Genomic DNA, 23,334 nt, shown 5'->3' on the forward strand with positions numbered 1-23,334 from the left:
TTCAATTAAGTTGTCTGAGAGCAAAAAGGCCTTAAAACATTATCTTTTTGTAATTATTTTCCTTTTTTCAGTGTAATGTAATTCTCATATGATTTATCAATATGTTTAATTTACATGATTCCCAGTTTGTGATTTTAATTTTATTTATTTTTGTTCTCTGTTATTATCTGTAGCTATATTGTTTTAAGCATAAAATAATAATATAAAAAAAATCCCTCCTAAGCGCATCAAAAAGTGGCCTCACACACTACTTCACTCCGCATAGTTCCACCTTGTGGAATAATAGAGCCATATTAATTAACAGAAAGACACTATTTAAACAAGAATGGTACGATAAAAATGTTCTATACGTTACGGACTTGATGGATAAAAATGGCAGTCTGTTGCAGTTTAATTCCTTTGTCGATAAGTTTAATTTGAAATGCTCTTATAGAGAATTTAACCAAATCAGTAGAGCTATTCCACTTGCCTTAAAATTCATGATTAAAAATATCCTCACAAATTCAAATGTGACTGTTAAACTTCCTGAATTAAAAATTGGTGAATTGGAATTTGGAGAAAGAAAATGTAATAACAAAATACTTGGAAGTGTGTTTAAAGAAAAATTATTCTATGATATCAAAAAGCCAACAAAAATAAAGATAACAGATAATCAAGTTACATTAACAAAGACTAGTTGTAGCTATCTTAAATGGCCAATTTTACCCAAGGTAAAAGAAATTCAGTTCAAATTAATAAATAAAATTCATCCTGCTGCTGAAACCCTAAGGAAAAGGTTTAATTTTGAAGTTAATCTGTGTGTTTTTTGTATGACAGAACACGAAACAATTGAACACCTTTTTTTCTCTTGTTCAGTCACAATGGGGTTTTGGAAGGATGTTTATCGATGGTTAAATATTGGGATCAATAACTCTTTGTTTAACAAATTTCAAGTGATGATATATATGGATGGTATGTCAAAAAAGGTATCTAAAATGGTGAACATTATTTTCATGATGGGAAAGTATCATATACACAAAAATAGGTGGAATAACAGCAAGCCCAACATAAACTGTTTTAAGAACGAAATTAAAAATTATATAGCATCTCTAAAGGTGTTATCGGAAGAAAACCAGTCCATAAACGAGTTATATGAAACAATGTCAGAGTCTCTTGCTCTTTGAGTTTACAGTCCTATGTTCTTAAACACGCTTGAAGCATTTATGTTGTTTTGTCAGCCCCTGTAATTATTTGTATTTGTATTTTTTATTTTTCTTACTTGATATGATGTGAGTTTGTACTGTTTTAAATGCGAGCACATCTTTATTTTTTTTTTTTCCTCAAACGAGTTGTTGATGTAAATTTAAGTTCAAGTTTATATGACATATTGTACTATTTGAAAAAGTTAATAAAAAAAAGAAAAAAGAAAAAGTGGCCTCACAAAATGGCGATTTTACCCATCAGCCACCGAGGCGCTAGAGGCCACACGTGAAGCTCTATTAACCAAACACAGCAGTTTTATTATTATTAATAATTGAATGCCAGTATGATTTAATGAGGTATGCTTGGTGATGTATAAATATTAGAATTTAGACTCACGTGCACGGAAACAAAGCCCGCGAAAAAGCGGAAGTCTGGCCAATCAGAGGCAGCGCGTGCAAAGCCCGCGAAAAAGCGGAAGTCTGGCCAGTCAGAGCCAGCGCTTGCACACTACTGTCTACTCCCTGCTGGAAGGACTGATAATTACTTGAGGTAAGTACTTTAATTATTCGATATACTTCTCAAATTATAACTACAATTATCAATGACGTTTAAAAACATGAACTAAGTAAATTATACAATCTATTAATAGAGGCAAACAACCTATTGCTGTTAAATCTGTTACGTCACTGGTGCGTGCGCATGTCTTTCATGTTAACGCTTGGCCCTACTTATTAATAATAATTACAATAAAGTATGTAAAAAAACTAGGAACATCCTCACAGATGCGAAATGGGACTGAATTCGATAAGTTACTCCTGAGGCGCTGCCACTTCTTTTAGACCGCATGTGAACACTGCTCAAGCACCCACAGAAATGGCCGAACGCTCACGGGAAAATACGATATTCTCTTTTAACCTCACAGCGGTTCTCGGCGCGTGTGTGGCTGAAAAATTAATATATGTGCCCATGTTATTGTTATATCTGCCTGAGAAGTTTTCCATTGTAGCTTAAATTATTTTTTAGGCCATTTTGTCCTGTAACGTTAAAAAATCAGGACTCTTCAGAGATAACCAAATGTTTGGCGTTTTCATCTGTGTTCAGCAGAACAAAGAAACTCATTCAGGTTTGGAACAACTTGAGTTGTGAGTAAATGATGACAGAATTTTCATTTTTTGGTTAACTAAAAACATGGTGCTGTCTGTCATTAATGTTAATTAAACAACCAAAGTAAACACCGGTATTCTATGAACTGCTATACAGTCTAGCATAACAAGAATTTCTCCTTCAATAAGCAAAAAAGCCCCAGCAGTGTTCATGACTCAGGCAGTTTGTTCTTCGGTTAATTGTGGCCAACACACCACTAAAAGAAAGATAAACAAGGGAGAAATACAACTATCAATAACTACACAGAATTCTCAATCAAAATAAATGAAAACACAATTCCAACAGCTTCCCTTTCACCCTCGTGCGTCTTTTCCGCTGTTAAAAGACAATCTCCGTGACCAGGCACCATGTGCGCTGACGGCACGTCCAATTAGGGTGGAACAACCTATGGGAAATGGGACAGGAGGGGAGACAGTGGACACAATGGAGGGAGAGAAACGCACACACCCCCTTCTTTTTTCTTTTCTTTTCTGCATTCCAAGTAATATCAATCAGCAGCTGGGTTTTTTTGATTACGTAATAACTCAAAGTTCACCGAAAGTGTGTGTGTGTGTATATATATATATATATATATATATATATATATATATATAATTGATGAAAAATTAAATCTGTTCAGTATCTGGTCAGTCATGTTTTTTATTTTTCTCCATTTTGCTTTTGTGTCAACAGCAGCTAAATGACCCCCAAAAGCTCTTTTAAGAGCTCTTTCAACCATTAAGCATCTTTATCCATGTAAGTATATTTTTGAGAGACCTCAGTTAGCATTTGGGCTTATATTCTTTAAAGCTACATCATCAGCTTGAGATGTTTCCCTTATTTGCACTTTATTTTAGCTGTCCATGTTAATGTTTATTTAATCTGCCTTTACCAGTTCCAAATTGTGACTGATTGAAAATTATCTGAAAAGATTAGAAACATGGGCATAATTAATGCAGTTTATCGTGTTACCATAATATTTTGCTAGTCAATAAATTAAAATCAATATGATCTTTTTTTGTTTTTTACCACAATTTGATTAATCAATTCATTTCTTTGACTACTGCACGTCTATAAATACAGACCTAGGTCATATTTGATATTACAGGAGTCTTCTTATTTTACCCAAACAGATAATTGTGATTGTGGCGAGCAGGGCGAGAATGAGAGAACGGAGGCTGGTGAGTGATTGATAATGAGCAACGTACAGGTGTCACTCATCAGTAATCACACTGGCCTCCAGCTATTCTCTCAAAGCCCTCAGCCTCGGCCTGCTCGCCACAGTCATCCTTTGCTGTAAGATGTTTTTAAGCACATTCTTAGTTTCACTTTAGATGTATTTTATATATTCATATTAGATTAATTTGCAGCATACACCTCATTCAACATTTTGGACTACTGTAGTAGTTACCTGTTTGGGGTGGGCGATATCTCGATTTAAAATATATCGAGATATTTTTTAAACACTATATGGATTTTGACATATCGTATATATCGATATATTGTTTATATTTAATTCTGATTTCGCCACTTTGTCTTATCTGTGCTGTGCTTGCCCCCGCTCGCTCAGCCCCGCCTGTTCGGACAACTGCCATGAATGCCGAAAGTTGGTGCCAACCAAAGCTTCTAGCGCAGCATGTGTTTTCCGCGTGGCTCGAGACTGCCTCTGAGACGTGCGTCTCACGCAGCCAGTCTGCAAGCTCTAACCTATTAACATGGGAGCCGAATTTAAAATGGACACGCCACGCAGCTGAGACGCTTGCGACACACAGCCAGTGTGGTTTTTGAAGAATGGGGTGCACCCAAACACTGCAGTGTGCTTTACTTTTCTTCGTAAATAAATCTTGTAGCAGAGTTACAGCAAGGGTTTTTCGGTGGTGGAAATCCATTGCTGAAATTTCCTTGTTGTATGGGAGATCGCAGCTGATGGTTGCTTAGCAACGTCGGACGCCTCAGGAGCGCAACTGCCCGAGCGCTTTGAAAAGGAGAAAGCGACGTGCCTTTTCCATGCGTTTTTTAGGTGCGACATGTGAACGGGCCTCTAAGGATCCCGGCCACAAACCCACTAGCTCTCGCAACACTCCACACACTACAAACACTACACAGATAACAAGATAAAGAAGGCAATATGTATTATTTATTTTATTTTACAGTTAAATTATTGTTTATGTAATCAAGGATTTTTTTATCTTAAATGTCGCAGAAGCACTTTGTTCCTACATGAACTGCCTACCTCTTTGCACTTCAGTAAAAAAACGACTTTGGCCTTTTTTTTTTTGCAGTAGTTTTTGAGGGGTTATTTTTCCTGTAAAGATATCGAGATTATATATCGTATATCAAGATATATTTTTTGCTCCATATTGCCCAGCCCTATTACCTGTAATATATTCTTTTTATTGTTTCTTTTTTTTAGATTTTGCATCCTCTTTTCTTTTTTTTCTCTTCTAACCATCCCTTATTTCAACCAAGGTAAGTTCTCTTTTTTTAAGCATCACTTAATAAAGGTGTTGTTTGAAGTTATTTTCTCCTTTAGTGTAAATTAATTTATTATATTAAACAGAACTTTTAACGAGGTGAATTAGACTGATGATATGGTATACCTGTGTTTTAACACAAAAGGTCTTTAGATTTCCACTTCTAGAATGAATGCTTAATTCGTGGTTATTATTTTTAATGAAAACAACTCAACAATAAAAGTACAATGCTAAATTTGCTTACTGTATTTCTAACATTAAAGGGATACTTCAGGATTTGGCATTTAAGCTTTGTATTAGTAGAAAACCTGTAGTATTTTCAAATTACTCTGCTTTCCACGCTCATATCCTCCTATTGTTTTTTTTAATTTTTATTTTTTTTTGTCCAGAGGCTAAAGACTACAGCCAATAGCCCATAGGAGGTGGGATCTCACTCACAGCATGTGCACAGTGTACTGTACACTGATAGTGTCAGCTATCTTTTATTTGGAAGCTAAGCTAACAGGCTCTTGTGCTGTGGAGTAGTAGGAGGAAGTATTAGGAGTTACCATCCTATTTTTCCCGGACCTGTCGGGTTGCCGAGATAGTCCAAAATGTCCGATATTCAGCTTTTTGCTTTCTGCAGTCGCCATTCATTGTTTACATGCACACCTTTTGTTTCAATCTAACTGAATTCATTCCGATTGGTGAATCCGAAGTGTAGTGTAGTAGTGTTTACATTCATGTTGATGTGCATTAATAAGGAAATTCCCGCTCCTCTGTGAGAGATACGAGAGCGGTGCGTCTCACACGTGTTGCTCATCAGTAAACAATCCACCGGCCTTGCGTCACTCTCACTCGTCCTGATCGCCACAGTAAACATAATCAATGGTGACTGTAGAACGCAAAAGCCAAATCCAGGAAATTTTGGGCGATCTCAATCTCTGTCAGACTCGTCACGGAGACTCATTATTAGCTAGCCTTCTTGTGTTTAACTGCGCTCTCTCACTGGTAGGTGTGGCTTCCTAGGGCAGTGAAGCAAGTGCATTCTGGGAGTTGTTGACTTTCATCCGCATGAGCCTAAAATACATTTTCTGGCTTTTCTCAGTCTAGAAGGCTCCAAATAAAAATAAAAATAAATCACATTTCTACTACATAAATGACCCATTTTAAATACACATTCATCTTTCCAGAGCTGAAGTATCCCTTCAATGAAGCGAACTTTAAATTTAATATTAGTCCTAGAGCAGAAAAAGTTTAATACTTTTAAAATACTATAATCACTTGACGCCATTGAACGGCTACTATCATGCAAAAACTGCAACAAATCCATTATTCATGATTAAAAATCTAAACCAAAAGATTACTTTTGTTTTAGTATCATAATTGTTAAACCGTAATGAATTAAATGATCGCTACACTACACGGAAAGCCAGCTAAAAATTATTTGATAGATGTGTAAAGAATCACTGCAGGAAAAAGGAGAAGAAAAAAAAAAAAACTAGATTCAGTCCACTATAGCACATCCACTATAGTCACTATGACACATGATCAGACATTGTTTTTGCTACTTTTATTTTAAATGTATGGATTTATACTGTTCTACCAAACTCTTGTCTCTTTTGACCTGTCTGTAAATACCTGTAATACAGAATAATACTCTTGACTTGTGTATTGTTTTATCATTGTCATTTAATGTTTATTTGTTGATTGTAAAGGGTGACAGAATTTTACTGTGAACTATCCCTTTAATTTATTAACTTGCTCTCCTAATCTGCTGTTTCTCTCTCATTATAGGGTAGTGAACATCCTGAGCTTGAACTCATTAGGGATATTCCATGCACATTTTATTTGTGACTCTGTATTGTGTTCACTAGTGATGAATTACAATGAACGCAGCAATCTTAGGAAAAGGGCCCTCAAAAGAGTTGACACTTTTCTTAAATCAGTGGCTCATGAGGTGTATGACCATACTGATAATCTTAACAACTCTCCTGTTAGCATTCTTCCTGGTGGCATTCCCTCTGTCTGCAGACCTTCAGATTTGAATCCTACTTGCATCTCTGTTAGTGAGAATACAAACAGTAGCCATGATTGTAGCAGTACTGGTGAAACAAATTATGAAAGTGATCTCAGAAGGAGCATTACTGACTGGGCACTTCGTTTTGGTGTATCTCTCATTGCACTCTCTGCTTTATTGGCAATTCTTAGAGTGCATTTACCATTCCTGCCAAAAGATGGAAGGTCACTGTTAAAAACGAAAATGGAGTACAATGTGGAGATGATTGCCGGTGGATCTTTCCACTATTTTGGTATTGTCAATGCTTTCAGAAACACTTTGAGAAGCGTATGTTCTTGTTTTACAGACGGGCACACATTTAACATGCAACTAAATTTTGACGGAATCCCACTTTTCAAAAGTTCTTCAGTTCAACTTTGGCCTATTCTTGGCATGTTCAAAGGTCTATCTAAGAAACCTGTTGTCGTAGGGTTGTTTTGTGGGACCACTAAGCCAAAAAATCTTTCTGACTATCTCAGTCACTTAGTTTGTGAGTTGCAAAATTTAAGAAGAGGTTTTGTTTTTGGTGGCAAGACTTTCTTTGTCAAGGTAACGTCTATCATGTGTGATGCTCCAGCACGAGCCTTTATCAAAGGTATAAAATCTCATACAGGATACTATGGCTGTGACAAATGTCAGCAGAAAGGTTCCTATGTGAAACACCGCATGACATTTCCTGAGAACGATGCCTCCTGTAGAACAGATGAAGCTTTTCGACTGGGATTAGATGAGGAACACCATCTAACACCCTGTCCTCTTCTAGAAACTGACATTGACATGGTAACTGGTTTTCCTCATGATTACATGCACCTTGTGTGTTTGGGTGTAGTGAGACGTCTAACGGATATGTGGTGTGGTTCAGTGGGCCCCCTGCGTACAAGGCTTTCGAGCATTCAGGTCTTGGGTATCTCTGAGAGACTGGTAGCATTAAAGGAATTCATTCCAGCAGAGTTTGCCAGAAAGCCTAGGGCTCTCAGTGAGAGACTTCGTTGGAAGGCAACTGAATTCCGTCAACTGTTGCTGTACACAGGCCCTGTTGTTTTAAAGAGTGTGTTGCCTCGCCAGGTTTATGATAACTTTATGCTGTTGTCTGTTGCCATCTACATTTTGGCAAATTCAAACTATTGTATCGAAATGAATGATTTGGCTCACTCCTTTTTGGTATCATTTGTTGAGCATTATGGCTTGTTGTATGGAAAAGAGATGGTGGTATACAACATTCATGGCTTGGTACATCTTGCTAGTGATGTTAAAGTGCATGGTCCTTTAGATGGCATATCTGGCTTCCCCTATGAAAATTATCTTGGTGAGCTTAAGAGATTGGTAAGGAAGCCTCACAATCCACTTGCACAGATTATCCGCAGGTTGTCAGAGCATGAGGAAAGGAACTATTATTCCACTGATGAAATTTCACTAATGTGCCCCCATAAAAATGGACCCATACCACAAACTCTGACAGAAGAAGTACATCAGTTCAGACAGCTTACTGTTGATGGTGTCATGCTGCGAATATCGAGCAGAGATGATTGCATTGCTATTCATGGCAAAGTGATTTCAGTAAAAAACATAATTGCTTATGGGGGTAAAGAGTATGTTATGTTTCAAGAGTATAGAGAGAAAGAGGCCTTATACACTTACCCTCTTGACTCCAGAAACATGGGAGTATTCATCGTGTCCAATTTGTCAACAGTGATGCACTTTACTGAGCTCACAAAGCCCTGGCAGAAGTGTGTGAGGTTGCCTCTGGGAGACAAATTTGCAGTCTTCCCTCTGACTCACACATCTTAATAATATCACCAATTAATGTACATAGTTCTTGAGAAGCAGCAACACCATTTCTGGATTATATTGTGGGACATGCTTTTGTAAGTGGCATTTATACGAATTTAATGAATCTAAATTAAGTCTAAAATTAATTACAACTCTTGTTTTTTTTTTTTTTTTTTTTTTCAGCCAATGTATCATATCGTAATCTTTGAAACCACAAATGAAGTCGAGGTTGTCCCCCATAATTGGGTAAGGGACAATGTTTGTATGTGGCCTCCATACAAATATGAAGATAGAGTTAAAGCCATAAAATCAATGGTAAAGCCAGGACCATCCTGGACCCCCTTCAAAATCCGGATTATTTTTACTAGAGGTACATGTAACCTTAGCTTCCGTGGGTCAGATTTACTAACAGGTTGCACCAGCATAAACTGTCTTTTGGTGTCGGGATTTATTAAAGACACTAAAAAGGCGTGAACAGTTATTTTTTTGCGGCTGACCTTGTTGCATATGTGTTTTTAAGAGTTTTCCTTTCAGACTCATGCAGAATCATTCAGATTAATTTAGATGAATCATGCAAGGCGATTAACTAAGGTTTTTGCTAGTTATTTTCCTGGTATTTGCACCATTGTTTACCTCTCCCAAAAAAGAGATTATGCCCATTTAGTAAATCTGGCCCATATATATATATATATATATATATAGATAAAATATTTTTCTCATATTATTTATTCATAATTTCTCTTTAATGTATTTTTTAGTTTGCTTCACAGAAACCTTGTTGTTTATCTATACAGAAACATATGAAGAAGCTCGCCAAAAACTACCAGAGGCAGAATTAAACACAGACCTTACAGACGTGGACTCGCCCCCCGTGAGAAGAAAAAGACACATGTAAATACAGCACATACAGAGCAGAGTATGGCTGCTGAATCAGGACAATAAATTGAATAATTTGTTTATTTTTTCTTCAGTAAAAGGGCACGTTTTTTCGATGATAGTGAAACTGAGGATGAAGCAAACTTTCCACTTCCTGCAGCACCAGCAATGCAAATCAACCCCATCAGGAAATGTAAGATTGGCCAATTTGTGCAACAGTTATAGTTTTATTAATTTAACACATTTGTTTTTTGTGAATTCATTTGAGGAATGCTTTCATCAGTTCTGGAAATACACTTTTGCCTTTGAATTTAGTAGGTACTTTTTTTTTTGTTATCCGTTTATTATGCTTTGCTTGCATGCTCTAATATATTTATATTTTATTGTGGGCCTATTTTATGTCCAATTTTTGTTAATTTAAAAATAATTGTGGCTATTTTAGTTTATTGACTTGTTTTTTTTTTAATTCAGGAAAATGTATTCTTTTTGCCAAGTTCATCCAGAAGTTTTGGTTTCGGCCCAGAATTTTAATTTCGGTGGATCCCTAATTAAAATACATATGTAAAAACAATGAGGCATACAATTGGTTTAAATAAAGCAGGGCTTGACATTAAGCCTTGTCATGTGCTTGTCCTTCGGACAAGTAAATCGGTCATTCATTTTGATTTTTTTTGTATTGTAAATATAATTTATTTGAAGCAATATTCTCATCAATGTCAAATCAGCTTTGATGAATGTAAATCTGCATATTTTTACATCGTATTAAAAAGGAACGATGGAGCACACATTTAAATTCTTACATTTGAACAATTACTTTTTGAATGAGACCCTATAGGGATTTTATAAATTAGCGCAGTATGTTTACTGAGTTTCTATGTGTGTTGCACTCATTTGGTTTGATTTCTCGAGAGGTTGGGCAAGCCTCAACAGCGCAAACCTTGCTGACAGTACATTATCATCATACTCTTTCAATCGCTCCACACACTAAATTATTGTAGAATCATTCTCCCTCTTGTTTTCCTCTACAGGTACCAGCAGAGCAGGGAATTACTCTCAACCACAGGCCAGAGAGGACGCAGAGACTATGAATTGTGAGTATTTGAAGAAAACACTGGGCATGCGAGTTAGTGTAGATGTGTTTAAATCTGGTAATAGTTAGACTTGAACTTGCCTCAAAGCTCCTGAACACGAACACCTCCAATTTCTCCCTCTTGTTTTCCTCTGCAGGTACCAGCAGAGCAGGGAATTACTCTCAACCACAGGCCAGAGAGGACGCAGAGACTATGAATTGTGAGTATTTGAAGAAAACACTGGGCATGCGAGTTAGTGTAGATGTGTTTAAATCTGGTAATAGTTAGACTTGAACTTGCCTCAAAGCTCCTGAACACGAACACCTCCAATTTCTCCCTCTTGTTTTCCTCTGCAGGTACCAGCAGAGCAGGGAATTACTCTCAACCACAGGCCAGAGAGGACGCAGAGACTATGAATTGTGAGTATTTGAAGAAAACACTGGGCATGCGAGTTAGTGTAGATGTGTTTAAATCTGGTAATAGTTAGACTTGAACTTGCCTCAAAGCTCCTGAACACGAACACCTCCAATTTCTCCCTCTTGTTTTCCTCTACAGGTACCAGCAGAGCAGGGAATTACTCTCAACCACAGGCCAGAGAGGACGCAGAGACTATGAATTGTGAGTATTTGAAGAAAACACTGGGCATGTAATCGTCCAGTCATTTTATGAAAAAAGGTAGGACAAATTGCAACAAAATCAAATTTAACTAATTTTTGTATCCTGAATATGTCTTGAGAAAGGGGAAAAGAAGCCCAGAAGAATCCCTTTAGGGGAAAGTTTAGAAAGACCCAAATATAGCCTATTCCAGGGTGTCCACGGGGTTGTAAAAAGTATTAAAAGGTAGTAAATGAAATTAGCCTAAATTAAGGGCATTAAAAAGTATTAAAGTAATATACGTCATCTGACGAGGTATTACATTTTCAAATCCCTATCCAACTTGGCCTATGAGTTTCAATTTGTGTTAAGTGCAGGCCTTCTAAAATTCAAATTCGCGTAGATTTATTTATGTTGCGACTCTTACGAGTAGGACCTGAGCGATATCATGTGACGTGGTGTTCGTTCGCACGTGTGCTGAAACAAATTGGGCTGACTTGGTGTCAAACCTGTTTGTGAGTTTGCTTCTATGCGAGTTTGCTTTTATTTCAGTCATTTAAGAGACATCAGGGTTTTTCCTGCATTGAAAGTTTTTTTGGCAGCCAACAAAGCCTTATTTGATTGGTGAGTAGCCTAATGTAGATGACATACATGTAGATGAGCTGCGCTCGTGACAGGGTGCATGTTAACTGAAAGAACGAGCAGAGAGCAGGGTATCCGCGGGGTCATAAAAAGTCATAAATTTAACAATAAGAATTTAAGGCCATAAAAAGTCATAAAAAACGTCTGGTTTTTCCATACAAGGTCATAAAAACATTTAGCCACTTCTTAAATTTGATATGCTAGTCCATTAATTTGTTCTTCCATCAAAATGCGCTCGCAGCGGCAATGGCATTCATTTGTTTCACCTGTTGTAGTTCTGTATGAGGAATCTGGGTGATATCACAGCGTTCCGGAACTACTAGGTCCATACAGCAGCATACAGACTTGTCAGAAGGACTTTCACAGAAACCCGCGCGAACTCCGAACATACTGTATCATACTGAGTCACTGCTTAGATTAATTTAAATCATCCTGGCTATCACAATGGGAAAATGTACCTTTAACGATCTATGGCTCGAAGATGGTGCATTTAGTAGCTGGCTCAAGCTTGTCGCTAACAATCGGTATCAAGCATCCAAACACAAGATGCGGAAAAGCTGAACTGAGTAACTTAGCTGGTTACTCGCGCACTGCCGCGCTCTGTGTTCGGTGTGGAAACAGAGAGCCGCGTGTCACGGACAGTCCCTCTTGCACATGAACGAACAAATACTAATCGCAGTTTTGAAAAAAACAAAAGGACGTGAAAGAGCCCGATTCATTACCGCGGTGTTCAGGTGTTCAGGGCTCACGCTGAGAAAGGCATCTTAAAATGCTTTTACACCGAATTTGCTTCATTTTGCTCTTGTGCCGACAAATACATACAAAATATGTCAAAATACCCGCCTTGGAAAGTATGCTCGAAAAAAACTTATTTATTTGTCAGTTATTTCTAAAGTGAAAGTAAAGTTGAGGAAAAAGATGCGTTCATCGTCTCTTAAAGTGACCGCGCCTAATTTAGCTACTGGCTGCTGTAATGTTAATCCAAGAAAATGAAAGAAAAATCACTCACTGCTCTTGACTTCATTACTTTGTAGTTTTAACAAGAATTTATGTACAGTCAAACCAAAAATTATCCAGACTCCAGATATAATTTTTGATATACATATTTTACGAGTAGGTAAAGGACACTAATACAGATATGTAAGCAAGTATAAGCAAACTGTGACATATTATACCCAAAGAATCTTCATACAGTGAACTATTAGTGAAATAGATATAAATGTTTTATCTATCTATCTATATATAAAACTGGGAACAAAAATTATTCAGCACCTTATAAAGCACCATGCATTGCTTTATGTGTTTTTTTTTTTTTTTTTCTGAATTGCTAATGAAACTTTTCACACCACAGTCTGAACAAAATGAAGCATTGCTTGGTAATTGGTCAACAAAGTATTGATAGTTGTGTAAATATTGTCATAATAACAGTTGTCTGTAGTTTTGGTTGATTACGTAGATTTCAAAGTTAGGACATTATCAAGACGAATTTGTTCGGACAGAGTTTAACTCTAAGTTCGTGTCATATTTTATAACCATTTTAGAAGCAATAGCAAATAAACTAATAATGTGAGAAATGTTCAAGGTGTCTGATTTGATTGTATATTTCATTTTTACATTGAAGACTATCCAGTGCTATTTTATATTTAATTATTCAGTTTCTGTACCTTGACCTACAAACTTGAAAAAAATGTAAACCGTGTGTAAATAGCACTATAATAATATAAACTCCATAATCATCCGGAAGGAGGCGGCGGGAACCGGCGGACAATCAAAATGCACTTTAATAACAAAAATAAACCCAAAACAGCGCGTCAGCCCCTCACGGCGACTGAGGCGCACAAATAAAATCCAAAACATAAAATAAGACCCAGGCCTGGTCCTCTCTCGTCCTTCACTATCGTCGCTCCAGTTTTATATCCTTCCATCTCCTCTGTGGGACTCGAGACCTGTGGTGGGGCGCAGGTGTCGTGGATTTCCCAATCACTCCGGCCTCGCTCGTTCGCACATCTCTCGGCCCCGCCCCACTCGTCACATACCCCCATCGCCCCTCGCAGGCCGGGAGGTACTCCCGAGACTGCGCTCCATTCCCCCCCAGGGAAAAAAAATCTGGTTCCCAGACGCACTGCTGCTCGGCCCTCCACCAGCTGGGTGATCTCCTCCGCGGTGCCTGGCGGTGGCACTGGACGGCCCTCGGCGGACGGCACGACACTCCTCCACCGCCCGGTGGACGGCGACGGCTCCTCCGGTTTTAGGCAGCCGGCAGGAGTGCCCCTCCGGATTCCTTCACCGAGGCAGGAGGCTCCCGCCCCCTGGCGAACGGCATCGACTCCTCCGCTCCCTCACGGACGGCAGCCGCCCCTCCATATCATGGGCGACCGGCAGTGAGCTCGCCCGTCCCCGGCAACTCACTCCAGCCCACAGCCTCGAGTGTCCATGGCGGCACACTTCCTCGCCAGCTCGATGGCACCGCGGATTCACCACAGCGGCGAGGGATCTTCAGCAGCGCGTCCCTCCTTCTCCCGGGCTTCGGCACCACTGTTATAATAAAAACTCCATAATCATCCGGAAGGAGGAGGCGGGAACCGGCGGACAATCAAAATGACACTTTAATAACAAAAATAAACACAAAACAGCACGTCAGCCCCTCACGGCGAGTGACGCGCACAAATAAAATCCAAAACATTAAATAAGACCCAGGCCTGGTCCTCTTTCGTCCTTCACTATCGTTACTCCAGTTTTATATCCTTCCATCTCCTCTGTGGGACTCGAGACCGGCGGTGGGGCGCAGGTGTCGTGGATTTCCCAATCACTCCGGCCTCGCTCGTTCCCACATCTCTCGGCCCTGCGCCACTCGTCACAAGCACAAATAAATAAAAATGAACGAACATACAAATTAAACCATTTTAAACAGGGCCCACTGGTAAAACCTTCACCGGGTCTCCGCTGACCCCAGCTACGTCCTGTGGGTGTTTAATACTGTGACTAAACACCAATAACACTTGTTATTTTGGAAAATAATGCCATAAAATAATTTTTACTTTACAATGTTACAATTGTTAAGTGTTCCTGTGTTCTTGATACTCAAGAAAAAGGCTAAGGCTTCAGTTTCTTAATCTTAAGAAATAATAGAATAACTGTTTTAATAAAACTTGTTACTTTCAATGAAAGTCAATAATTTTAATGACTGAAGTTATTTATCGTAATTAGTGTAGGTCATAAATTCAAATCCTAATGGTCATAAAAAGGTCTTTAAAAAGTCTTAAATTTGACTGATTAAACTCTGCAGAAACCCTGAGAGAGAGAGAAAGAGAGAGAGAGAGCCCCAGTCACACACGAACATTCTCTCCACTCTTGCTCTCTCTCTCATATTAATCAAAATCTATTGACACGATGGTAAAAGATCGGAAGACCGAAGTTTCAAGTGGTGCATTCAGAGATTTATTTATTGAATTACCGCTGGGTGTGAATTGTGCTAAAATACACAGCCTTATCTTCTCTGAAAAGCGTTCCGCACATTTAGCTGACACAAACCACACTTTCAATAAACAAAAAAAAAACTATCCAGTGATGACGTGTTCTGTGTTTAGACAAATCTTGCGATGTCCTAAACTGCTGGGATAATCTCACAACGCGTACACATCCGCTAATGACGCATCGCATAATTCGCGAATTTCACTTTAATGAATGGTTAAAACTGATCTGTCCAACACGGAACTCACGAGACATCTGAATCGGAGTTTAACAAATCTGTAACACTTTACAATATGGTTCCATTTATTAAACTCTAGTCAACTACATTAATTAACATTAACTAACACTTCTACAGCATTAATCTTTCTCAATGTTAATTTCACAATTTACTAGTAGCCTACATTATTGAAATTTAATTTGCTAACATTAGTTAATGCACTGTGAAGTAATATGAAAAAACTATTCACGTATTCATGTATGTTAACTACGTAGTATTATCAGGTTATTTATATTATGAGGTGTAGAAACATTACCAAAAAAAATCATTTAGTTTAGACTGGAGTGATGTGAAACCAGAAAAAAAGTACAAAGCAAGTTATTGTTATCTAGCAGCAATTTTTTTTTTTTTCTTTTTTTTTTTTTTTTATCTGGCAGCTAATTTTATTCAATTGTACAGTAAATGGTAGAAAATTAGACTATTAGTTAAACTTTTTAATGCTACTTGTTTATTTTACTTTTTGATATTGATGTGATTATATGCCAATAATTATCAGGTCTAGCAAACAAGCATTTTCTCTTACAAAACTATGAAATCAAGTGGTTAAAAAAAAAAAAAAAAAATCTTTCACTTTACACAGCTACAGTTGCAGCTTGAAGTCGTGCTGTTTTTTTTTTTTTTTTAATGTTAACATGGGCAAACGGTGCATAATCTATGTATGTGCTAATTTTCACAAATACCACAACATATCTTAACATTGGATATAGCCTAGGGCTGGAAAATCACAGGGTACTTCACGATACCGATACTGCGATTAATATATTATCAGTAATAACTCACAACATATCATGTTTTAAGAAATAAAAATATATTTTTTTTAATTAGGAAAATTAATCTCCATTTATCTTTTTGGATGAAACCCAATAACAAAAACAACTTGTGTCTTATCAGTTGCAACAAAAGTCACAGACACTATTTTTGTTTAGCTGCAGATGATTTTTTTTTCACTCGGGAGAAATCGAGTGGAATTGGTGAAGCTCGCATGGTCGCGGCTTGCAGCGTGTGAGAGGAATTACAAGCCGTTACGAGGACCTCCCGATAATTGAAACATGCTTTTTTCACCAGCTGTCCCCTATTGCAAAATCATACACAACTACGTGGATGGGGCTATACCTCAGTGGCAGCAACCATACAGCGTGCGCATTCACTGTCACACACACACACACACTTTTCTCTCTCTCCCATTCGCAACTTCACGGTCTCTGTGTTTAACGCAAAAGCCCACGTGATTGCTGCCGGCTCTGAATAAAATTCATGCAGGACAGTCGTGCCATGTACCAGCTGCTTTGACCCGATTATCAGTTAAACTGACTCGCAACGTGTGCAATATCTCACGACCTCCCGAGTGTCCGAACTTGCACAGTGTACGCCCGCCCTAACGGCTGTGATTCCTTCGGGGGGAACGCGCTGAATCTGACTGCAGTAAATGTGAAAGATATGAAGAAAAATGAAGTTAATTCGGCCAGTGCTCATATCTGTATTTACATCCTGTTTTCAGTTGAAGTACAAAGTAATCGATTGTCGAATTCACGCGCATATGTTTAGTTACCTATGATCACCCGAGTAAACTCGACAATCGACTACTATGGACTTCGACCGAAAACAGGATGTAAATACAGATATGAGCGCTGGCCGAATTAACTTCATTTTTCTTCATATCTCATACCCAGCCCCAAACCCCATCTCTGCAAAGATATTTAATAAAGGCTGGTTTAAAGTTTAAAGTTGAGTTTGCTTCTGTTGCAATTTGTCCTAAGTTGACCCCCATTTTGGCTTAAAATGATTTTATATAAATATATATATAATTAATTTTTTTAAGCTTAGAATGTTTATAGCTGTGTCTGAAACCGTTCACTCATTCCCTAATTCCTTTATAATAGTGTATGGCGTTTAAGTGCACTATATCTGCAAGGAGTGAACGAAAAAAGAGTGAATTCGGACGCTGACGTTTACACTGCGCGTCGGAGAGCTGGAGCTGTCGGAGTAAAGGCTTCGCCACACGTGATGAAACTCCTATTACCTTACATGTTACTTATAATATATAATAAATAATATTAACAACAGTCATTGACGTTTTGTATATACCTCTGTGCCAGCTTTGTAGTTTCATCAATTGAAATTGTTTACTCCTGCTCACAGATGACAGGGTCATTGAGCGCCTCAGGCGACCATTATGATTACATTCGAATGATAGATGATCAACGAATATTTTTCAAATCATCCACCAAATTATCATAAATTCCTTAGTTTAACAAGTTAAAACGCATTGTTTTAATGCCTAAATAATATTTTAATAAATTAACTTAACAATATTTCGTAATGTCAAATATATAATCTCAATATTTTAATACGTTTTATTCAATAAATAAATAAATGGTAAAAATAAGGATTAAATGTTAAAGCAGAAATAAGATAGCTGTAAAGTAATCTCTGGTTTAAGCTCACTCGCTACTGCACTTTCATGCATGCTCAGTCCTCTACGCATTGGATTGTGAGAAATTGTGCTTTAAGTTTTTATGTAGGGAATGATGTTGTTCAATCAGAATTCGGACACCACTACAAAATGGCCGACACCCTAAATAGTGCACTATATAGTGGATACGGAGCGATTTCAGACACCGCTTATATCTTTGTGTTTTGTGTTAATATCTAATGTTAGCCAAATTCAGGGATGACATTATTTATGGCTTGTTTTGATGCCATCAGGGCACCAAAAACAAATTCACAGCAACCAAAGGAGGACATCAACACCATTGAAACAGACATCAGTAACCCGTAAATTTACGATAAAACCTTTTCTTCCCATTTAACCCATACCCATATTTTACCCATGTAACGTGCTAAAATCTACTGTTAAACTTTGGCCTTTCCCACTAATTAGCCTTGACAGCAAGGAATCGCACCCCACACTTTAGACATGGAGAGGCAGAGGTCTTAAGTTTTAAGTAATACTGTGTCAGTTCACTAACACTGCATTCAAAAATTACAGGTGTACCCATATATCCAAAATACTGTTACACAACATGCGTTATCTTTCACAACAATTTAAGTTCTAAAACTGACCGTGTTTAACTCATTAACCTATTAAACTAAATTTTGTACAACCAAAAGTAAAGTAAAAGTTTTTCTTCCTTCTGTCATTTAACATGTTCAAACTAATATATTGTTGTGGTGTTCCCTTCTTTAGCATCATCCCACACTGGTTTCAGTGAAGGTTGGTACAGACTTTTTTTTTTTTATGCTGTTTTTTTTTAACACAGTAATGCATTTTTTTTTTTCAAAGCTTTTTCTTTTTTTATAGCTTGGATACGCAAAATTCTTGCAAACCAAGAAATGATCAAAGAACAGATGGGAACATTGGTTAAATTGGTCTACGACCTCAAAAAATTATCAACTACAGAAGACAGCCCAACATTAAACACAGACTGTTTTCCACTGTCAAGTTTTCAACAACTTCAAGTCATGGAGGGGCAGCTGCAGCAGGAAGACTACAAAACGGCTGTGGTAAGATTTCATATTTCAATAGAACAATTTAACTGCTCAATTAACTGTGTCAGTGTTTTCATCTTTTGTTCATTGTACATGGTACAGAAGGTAGTCAACCACATGTTAAAATCATATCTGTACTGGCTGGGCCGGTTCGACATGGAATGGTTAAGCAACAAGAGAGGTTTGGCTTGGTGAAGAAGCGGCAATTTTACTCTCTAACTGATTTGCTCAAGTCAAAATGTGTATGGTAATAGTTGGTACTAACCAATGAGATTGATTGGTTGCGAATAAGTTCCTCCTACTGCTGAAGGAACTGAAATGAATGTAAATTAGCAAATGATTTACTCACCCTCAAGTCATCCTAGGTGTATATGAATTTATTCTTTCAGACAAATACAATCAGTTATATATAAAAATAATGTCCTGGCTCTTCCAAGCTTTATAATGGCAGTGATTGGCTGTATATTCCAGGGCCTGTCTGCTGGAAGCTATCTATTTTTCTAATTCTAAAGCAACCATTCACTTCAATGAGCCTTTGTTAAAGGACAATTCCGGTGAAAATGAACCTAGGGGTAATTAACACATGGTTACCGAGTCGATCGTTCCCTGGGATGCGTTTGCATTATAATCGAATGTAAAGAGTTATATCTCTAAAAACAGATTAGCTCATAACGCTAGTATATGGGGCTCAGAGTAAGTAAAAAGTAAATCGCTAGTTAATACCACTAACTAGGCTCAAAATAGCCTCACACTAGCACAGTAGCATAATGAGGGTCCCTAAATGCAAACCGAAGCATTGAGAACTTTGTAAGTGTACAGACAGTTTAATAAGAAGATATTTTATAAAGACAGTACATTACGCGTTTACAGGCATTCGTCATCTTGGAAAACAGTCTAGACTAGTCGAGCCACGAACGCAGTGCTATGTTAGATTTCATAAACGTAATTCCTATCGACCCCCCAGAGATGTGTGGAGCACTTTATGATGGATGGACGCACTTTTGCACTTTAAAACAGAAACGGTTATTCTACTATCCTTTTATAGGCTAAATAATTTCAAATTAACTGTTATATTGAACTGTAAAAGCCCACCCTGTTTTTGAACATTCTAATCAAGTATGATGTTTGTTTGTTCATTTATTTTTACAGATAAACACGTTAGCCTTGAGGGGAGGCACAACAGTAAAGGAAAGTGTATGGCGGATTCTGAGCTTCCTTCTATCAAATGACATGGCCCGGCAAATGAACTGGAGGGGAATCAATGGAAAAGCAGCATTCAAAGACACCTCTCTGAAAACTATAATTAATGGTATGGCTTTCTGAAATTAACTACTGTTTTATTTGTGTTTGGTGTCAGCTAAAAAACAATTCCCTATAAATGTTAGATTTCATAATACATAATAATAATTTGGTTATTTACTGTTGGTCATGTGTCATTGTAGCTGCAGTCAGAAGAAACCGTTTGACTTCCACTGCAACAGACCAGGAAGTAGAAAACTGGATAAAGAGATGGCTGCAGCTTTCTGCAGACAGGGATGGAGGCCGTCGGGCAAGACAAAAAAATTGACTGTTTCCTGGTTCTGACACTTTTTCAACGGACTGCTGTTTTTGAACTATAGATCGGATACTCCACTTGTTCATTAAATATTATAAATAATAACCTTGTTCATAATATGTAGACCTTGTCTAATGTTTTCTTTGGACTGATTTCTGGCAGTCCTCCTTTTCTGGACCCTCTGCCTGTTTAATTGTATGTATTTATTATATTTATTGTTTCCTTTTTTGTTTTGTTTGGACTACCTTCTTGGTTTCTTGCAGTCCTCCCCTTCTGGACCCTGCCTGTTTTTATTTTATATTTGTTATTTATATAATATGTATTTAGAATATGTATTGTTTCCTGTTTTGATTACTATTTATACATTTAAATGCATTCATGAAATATTTTATATTTATTAAATCACTTTTGACTGGTTATTTGAGTATTTTTTGAGATTTGGCCCAGATGTGGCCCATGTCTGGCCAGTTGTGGCCCATGCCTTGTCTGAGATGTGGCCCATGTCTGGCCCAGTTGTGGCCCATGCCATGTCTTAGATGTGGCCCATGCCATGTCTGAGATGTGGCCCATGTCTGGACCAGTTGTGGCCCATGCCATGTCTGAGATGTGGCCCATGTCTGGCCCAGTTGTGGCCCATGCCATGTCTGAGATGTGGCCCATGTCTGGCCCAGTTGTGGCCCATGCCATGTCTGAGATGTGGCCCATGTCTGGCCCGATTGTGGCTGACTTCTAGCTGCCACACTCAGGTTGAGTCATCGCCGTCATTCCGCGCGGTATGTGGGCCAGAAGAATATGGGAGATGTGGGCCAGAACTGGGCCACATGTCATTTGCTATCTGGGATATATATAATTATTTTAACATGCTTGATTAATTTTTTTGTATATTTCCCAAAGAATATGCTGTTCAAATGGTATCTTAATAATAATAGTACATCTAGTGCAATAATATTAAAAGTTATCTGAAGACCAACTGACCACGTTGCTACAACGTCCCCAATGGGACTAACTAGCGAAGTCTTTTGAGTACGTGCCCACGACGTTTCTGGGAAGTTAGCCAAGATTTTAAAAAATGGAACTTTACCACGACGTCCTCACAACCATATACATCATATAAGTAGACGCCCTATTGGCCGCTGGGCGACGAGATTTGCGGCCGCCATCTTGAACCGGTCGTAGTTTCGTTGCGTAGCAGCAGTTAAGATGCCAGAGCACTGTGCAGCATTTTCCTGTTCTAATCGGCGGACCATTGCAAGTACGGCTCGGGATTAACGTTACTTTTCACAAGTAAGATTTAACATTACTATTATTACTACTATTGTTATTTGTGTTTGCGCACGTGATTTCAGGAAGTAATGTATATTAACTCTCTGATGGTCTTCGTTTCCTGTCCACACTCGTGTTTTTTGACAATAACAATTGATTTTGTAACAAGATAATATTTTTTTTTTTACAAATGTAATTTTACTCTGTTTGTTAATGTTTTTACTCAACATTTGTGCAGTTTTTGGAAGATTTATGATATCTTCTAAATTTCTATAAATAAATATTTATTTAAATAGGCTTTTTACAAAAAAACAGCATTTTATGTAAAATTCACTTTATAAAAGACACAGATTTCTAACTTTCATTCATGTGGATAACATGGATAATTTTAAATGATTTAATGTAAGATTTATACCCATTTTTTGGAAAATGCAGTTTTAAAATAAAATAAAAAACTTTAACCACTAGATGGCTATAGAGCTCCACTATATGCTATTTGCTATTTGACTACCTGAAAAATATCTTTTCACAAGTTGGATTCAGTTGGATTCATATCTAAATATTATAAAATCACAATTATAACAAAAATAAAATATTTTTTGTCAAATTTTAGTATTTTTTTACTGAAAAAATCCCAGTTTTTCAATAATGTTACATTACAATGCATTGCAGGCAGTAAGCATGGTAAACCGCATGACTTCTGTAGACTGGGTTGGAGCAGGTTTGTGTGTGTGTGTGTGTGTGTGTGCGTGCTAAATTGTTTTGTCTCATCCTGTCATCTCACTCTCTCTCCCTCTTTGGTGGTTCTGCATTTTGCATGATTTTTTTTTTTTATAATTATAAGAGAGCAGTTGTTTTATAACCTCACAAGTGTGTGTGTGTGTGTGTGTGTGTGTGTACACACATTGTCGGTGTCAGTGTCACCACTTTATATTTGTGTTGGTTGTGATATAATGATAAGATGATAAGAGAACAGTTTTTATAGTCTCAAAAAATGTATTCCTCTATATACAGATATCATTCCAATTTATTATTATTATTTTTTTTTTTTGTAGATCTAGAAAGTGTTGAGCCGTAGAAGGTTTCATACCATTTGGACAAAGGGAACCTTTTTTTTAATTAGAGCAAAAGTCATTTTGGGTCAAAAAGACCCCGAAGACCATCTGAGGGTTAAGGTTGCTTTGTTCATATTTTCTCTGTTCTGTGAAGTATATTTGAGTACTGTGTAAAGCGCTATATAAATATGTATTATTTTTATTATTATTATAAGGTGCTGAGAGCTGCAGAGAGGGTGATCCGTCAATCTTCAGCAATACGATCTCCTCAGGTGTCAACAGTCACACACATTGTGCGGGAGGAGATTGGGACAGAGGATGTGTTCGTTCCTGGGGAGCACATTGAGGAGACCCAGTTTGGCATTGACAACCATCAGTCTGATATGTTGTCATTGGTTGTGTCTGTGTTTCTAAAGATTAGGCTCCACCATGTTG

The 23,334-nt window shown here is 37.6% G+C and overlaps 1 protein-coding gene across 5 annotated transcripts; it reads left to right on the forward strand.

Annotated features, from left to right (window-relative positions):
- The first annotated feature begins 1,380 nt into the window (after positions 1–1,380).
- Positions 1,381–20,990, forward strand: LOC113040936 (uncharacterized). 5 transcript variants are annotated; one of them, XM_026199148.1, is made up of 15 exons: positions 1,619–1,731; positions 3,019–3,081; positions 4,739–4,794; positions 6,576–8,702; positions 8,791–8,977; positions 9,402–9,498; positions 9,579–9,676; positions 10,512–10,574; positions 10,711–10,773; positions 10,910–10,972; positions 11,109–11,171; positions 18,725–18,751; positions 18,821–19,041; positions 20,176–20,335; positions 20,469–20,990. In XM_026199148.1, the coding sequence occupies exons 5-15, from the start codon at positions 8,794–8,796 to the stop codon at positions 20,591–20,593; spliced, it is 1,164 nt and encodes a 387-aa protein (XP_026054933.1). In that variant the 5' UTR covers positions 1,619–1,731; positions 3,019–3,081; positions 4,739–4,794; positions 6,576–8,702; positions 8,791–8,793; the 3' UTR covers positions 20,594–20,990. The 5 variants fall into 5 exon arrangements, 3 of the variants coding, with proteins under 3 accessions (XP_026054933.1, XP_026054934.1, XP_026054935.1); XM_026199150.1 differs by having other exon boundaries at positions 1,620–1,731; positions 18,839–19,041; positions 20,469–20,989; XM_026199149.1 differs by lacking the exon at positions 6,576–8,702.
- Positions 20,991–23,334: the final 2,344 nt, after the last annotated feature.

Source organism: Carassius auratus, chromosome 23 (assembly GCF_003368295.1).
Source record: "Carassius auratus strain Wakin chromosome 23, ASM336829v1, whole genome shotgun sequence".
NCBI classification, from domain to species: Eukaryota; Metazoa; Chordata; class Actinopteri; order Cypriniformes; family Cyprinidae; genus Carassius; species Carassius auratus.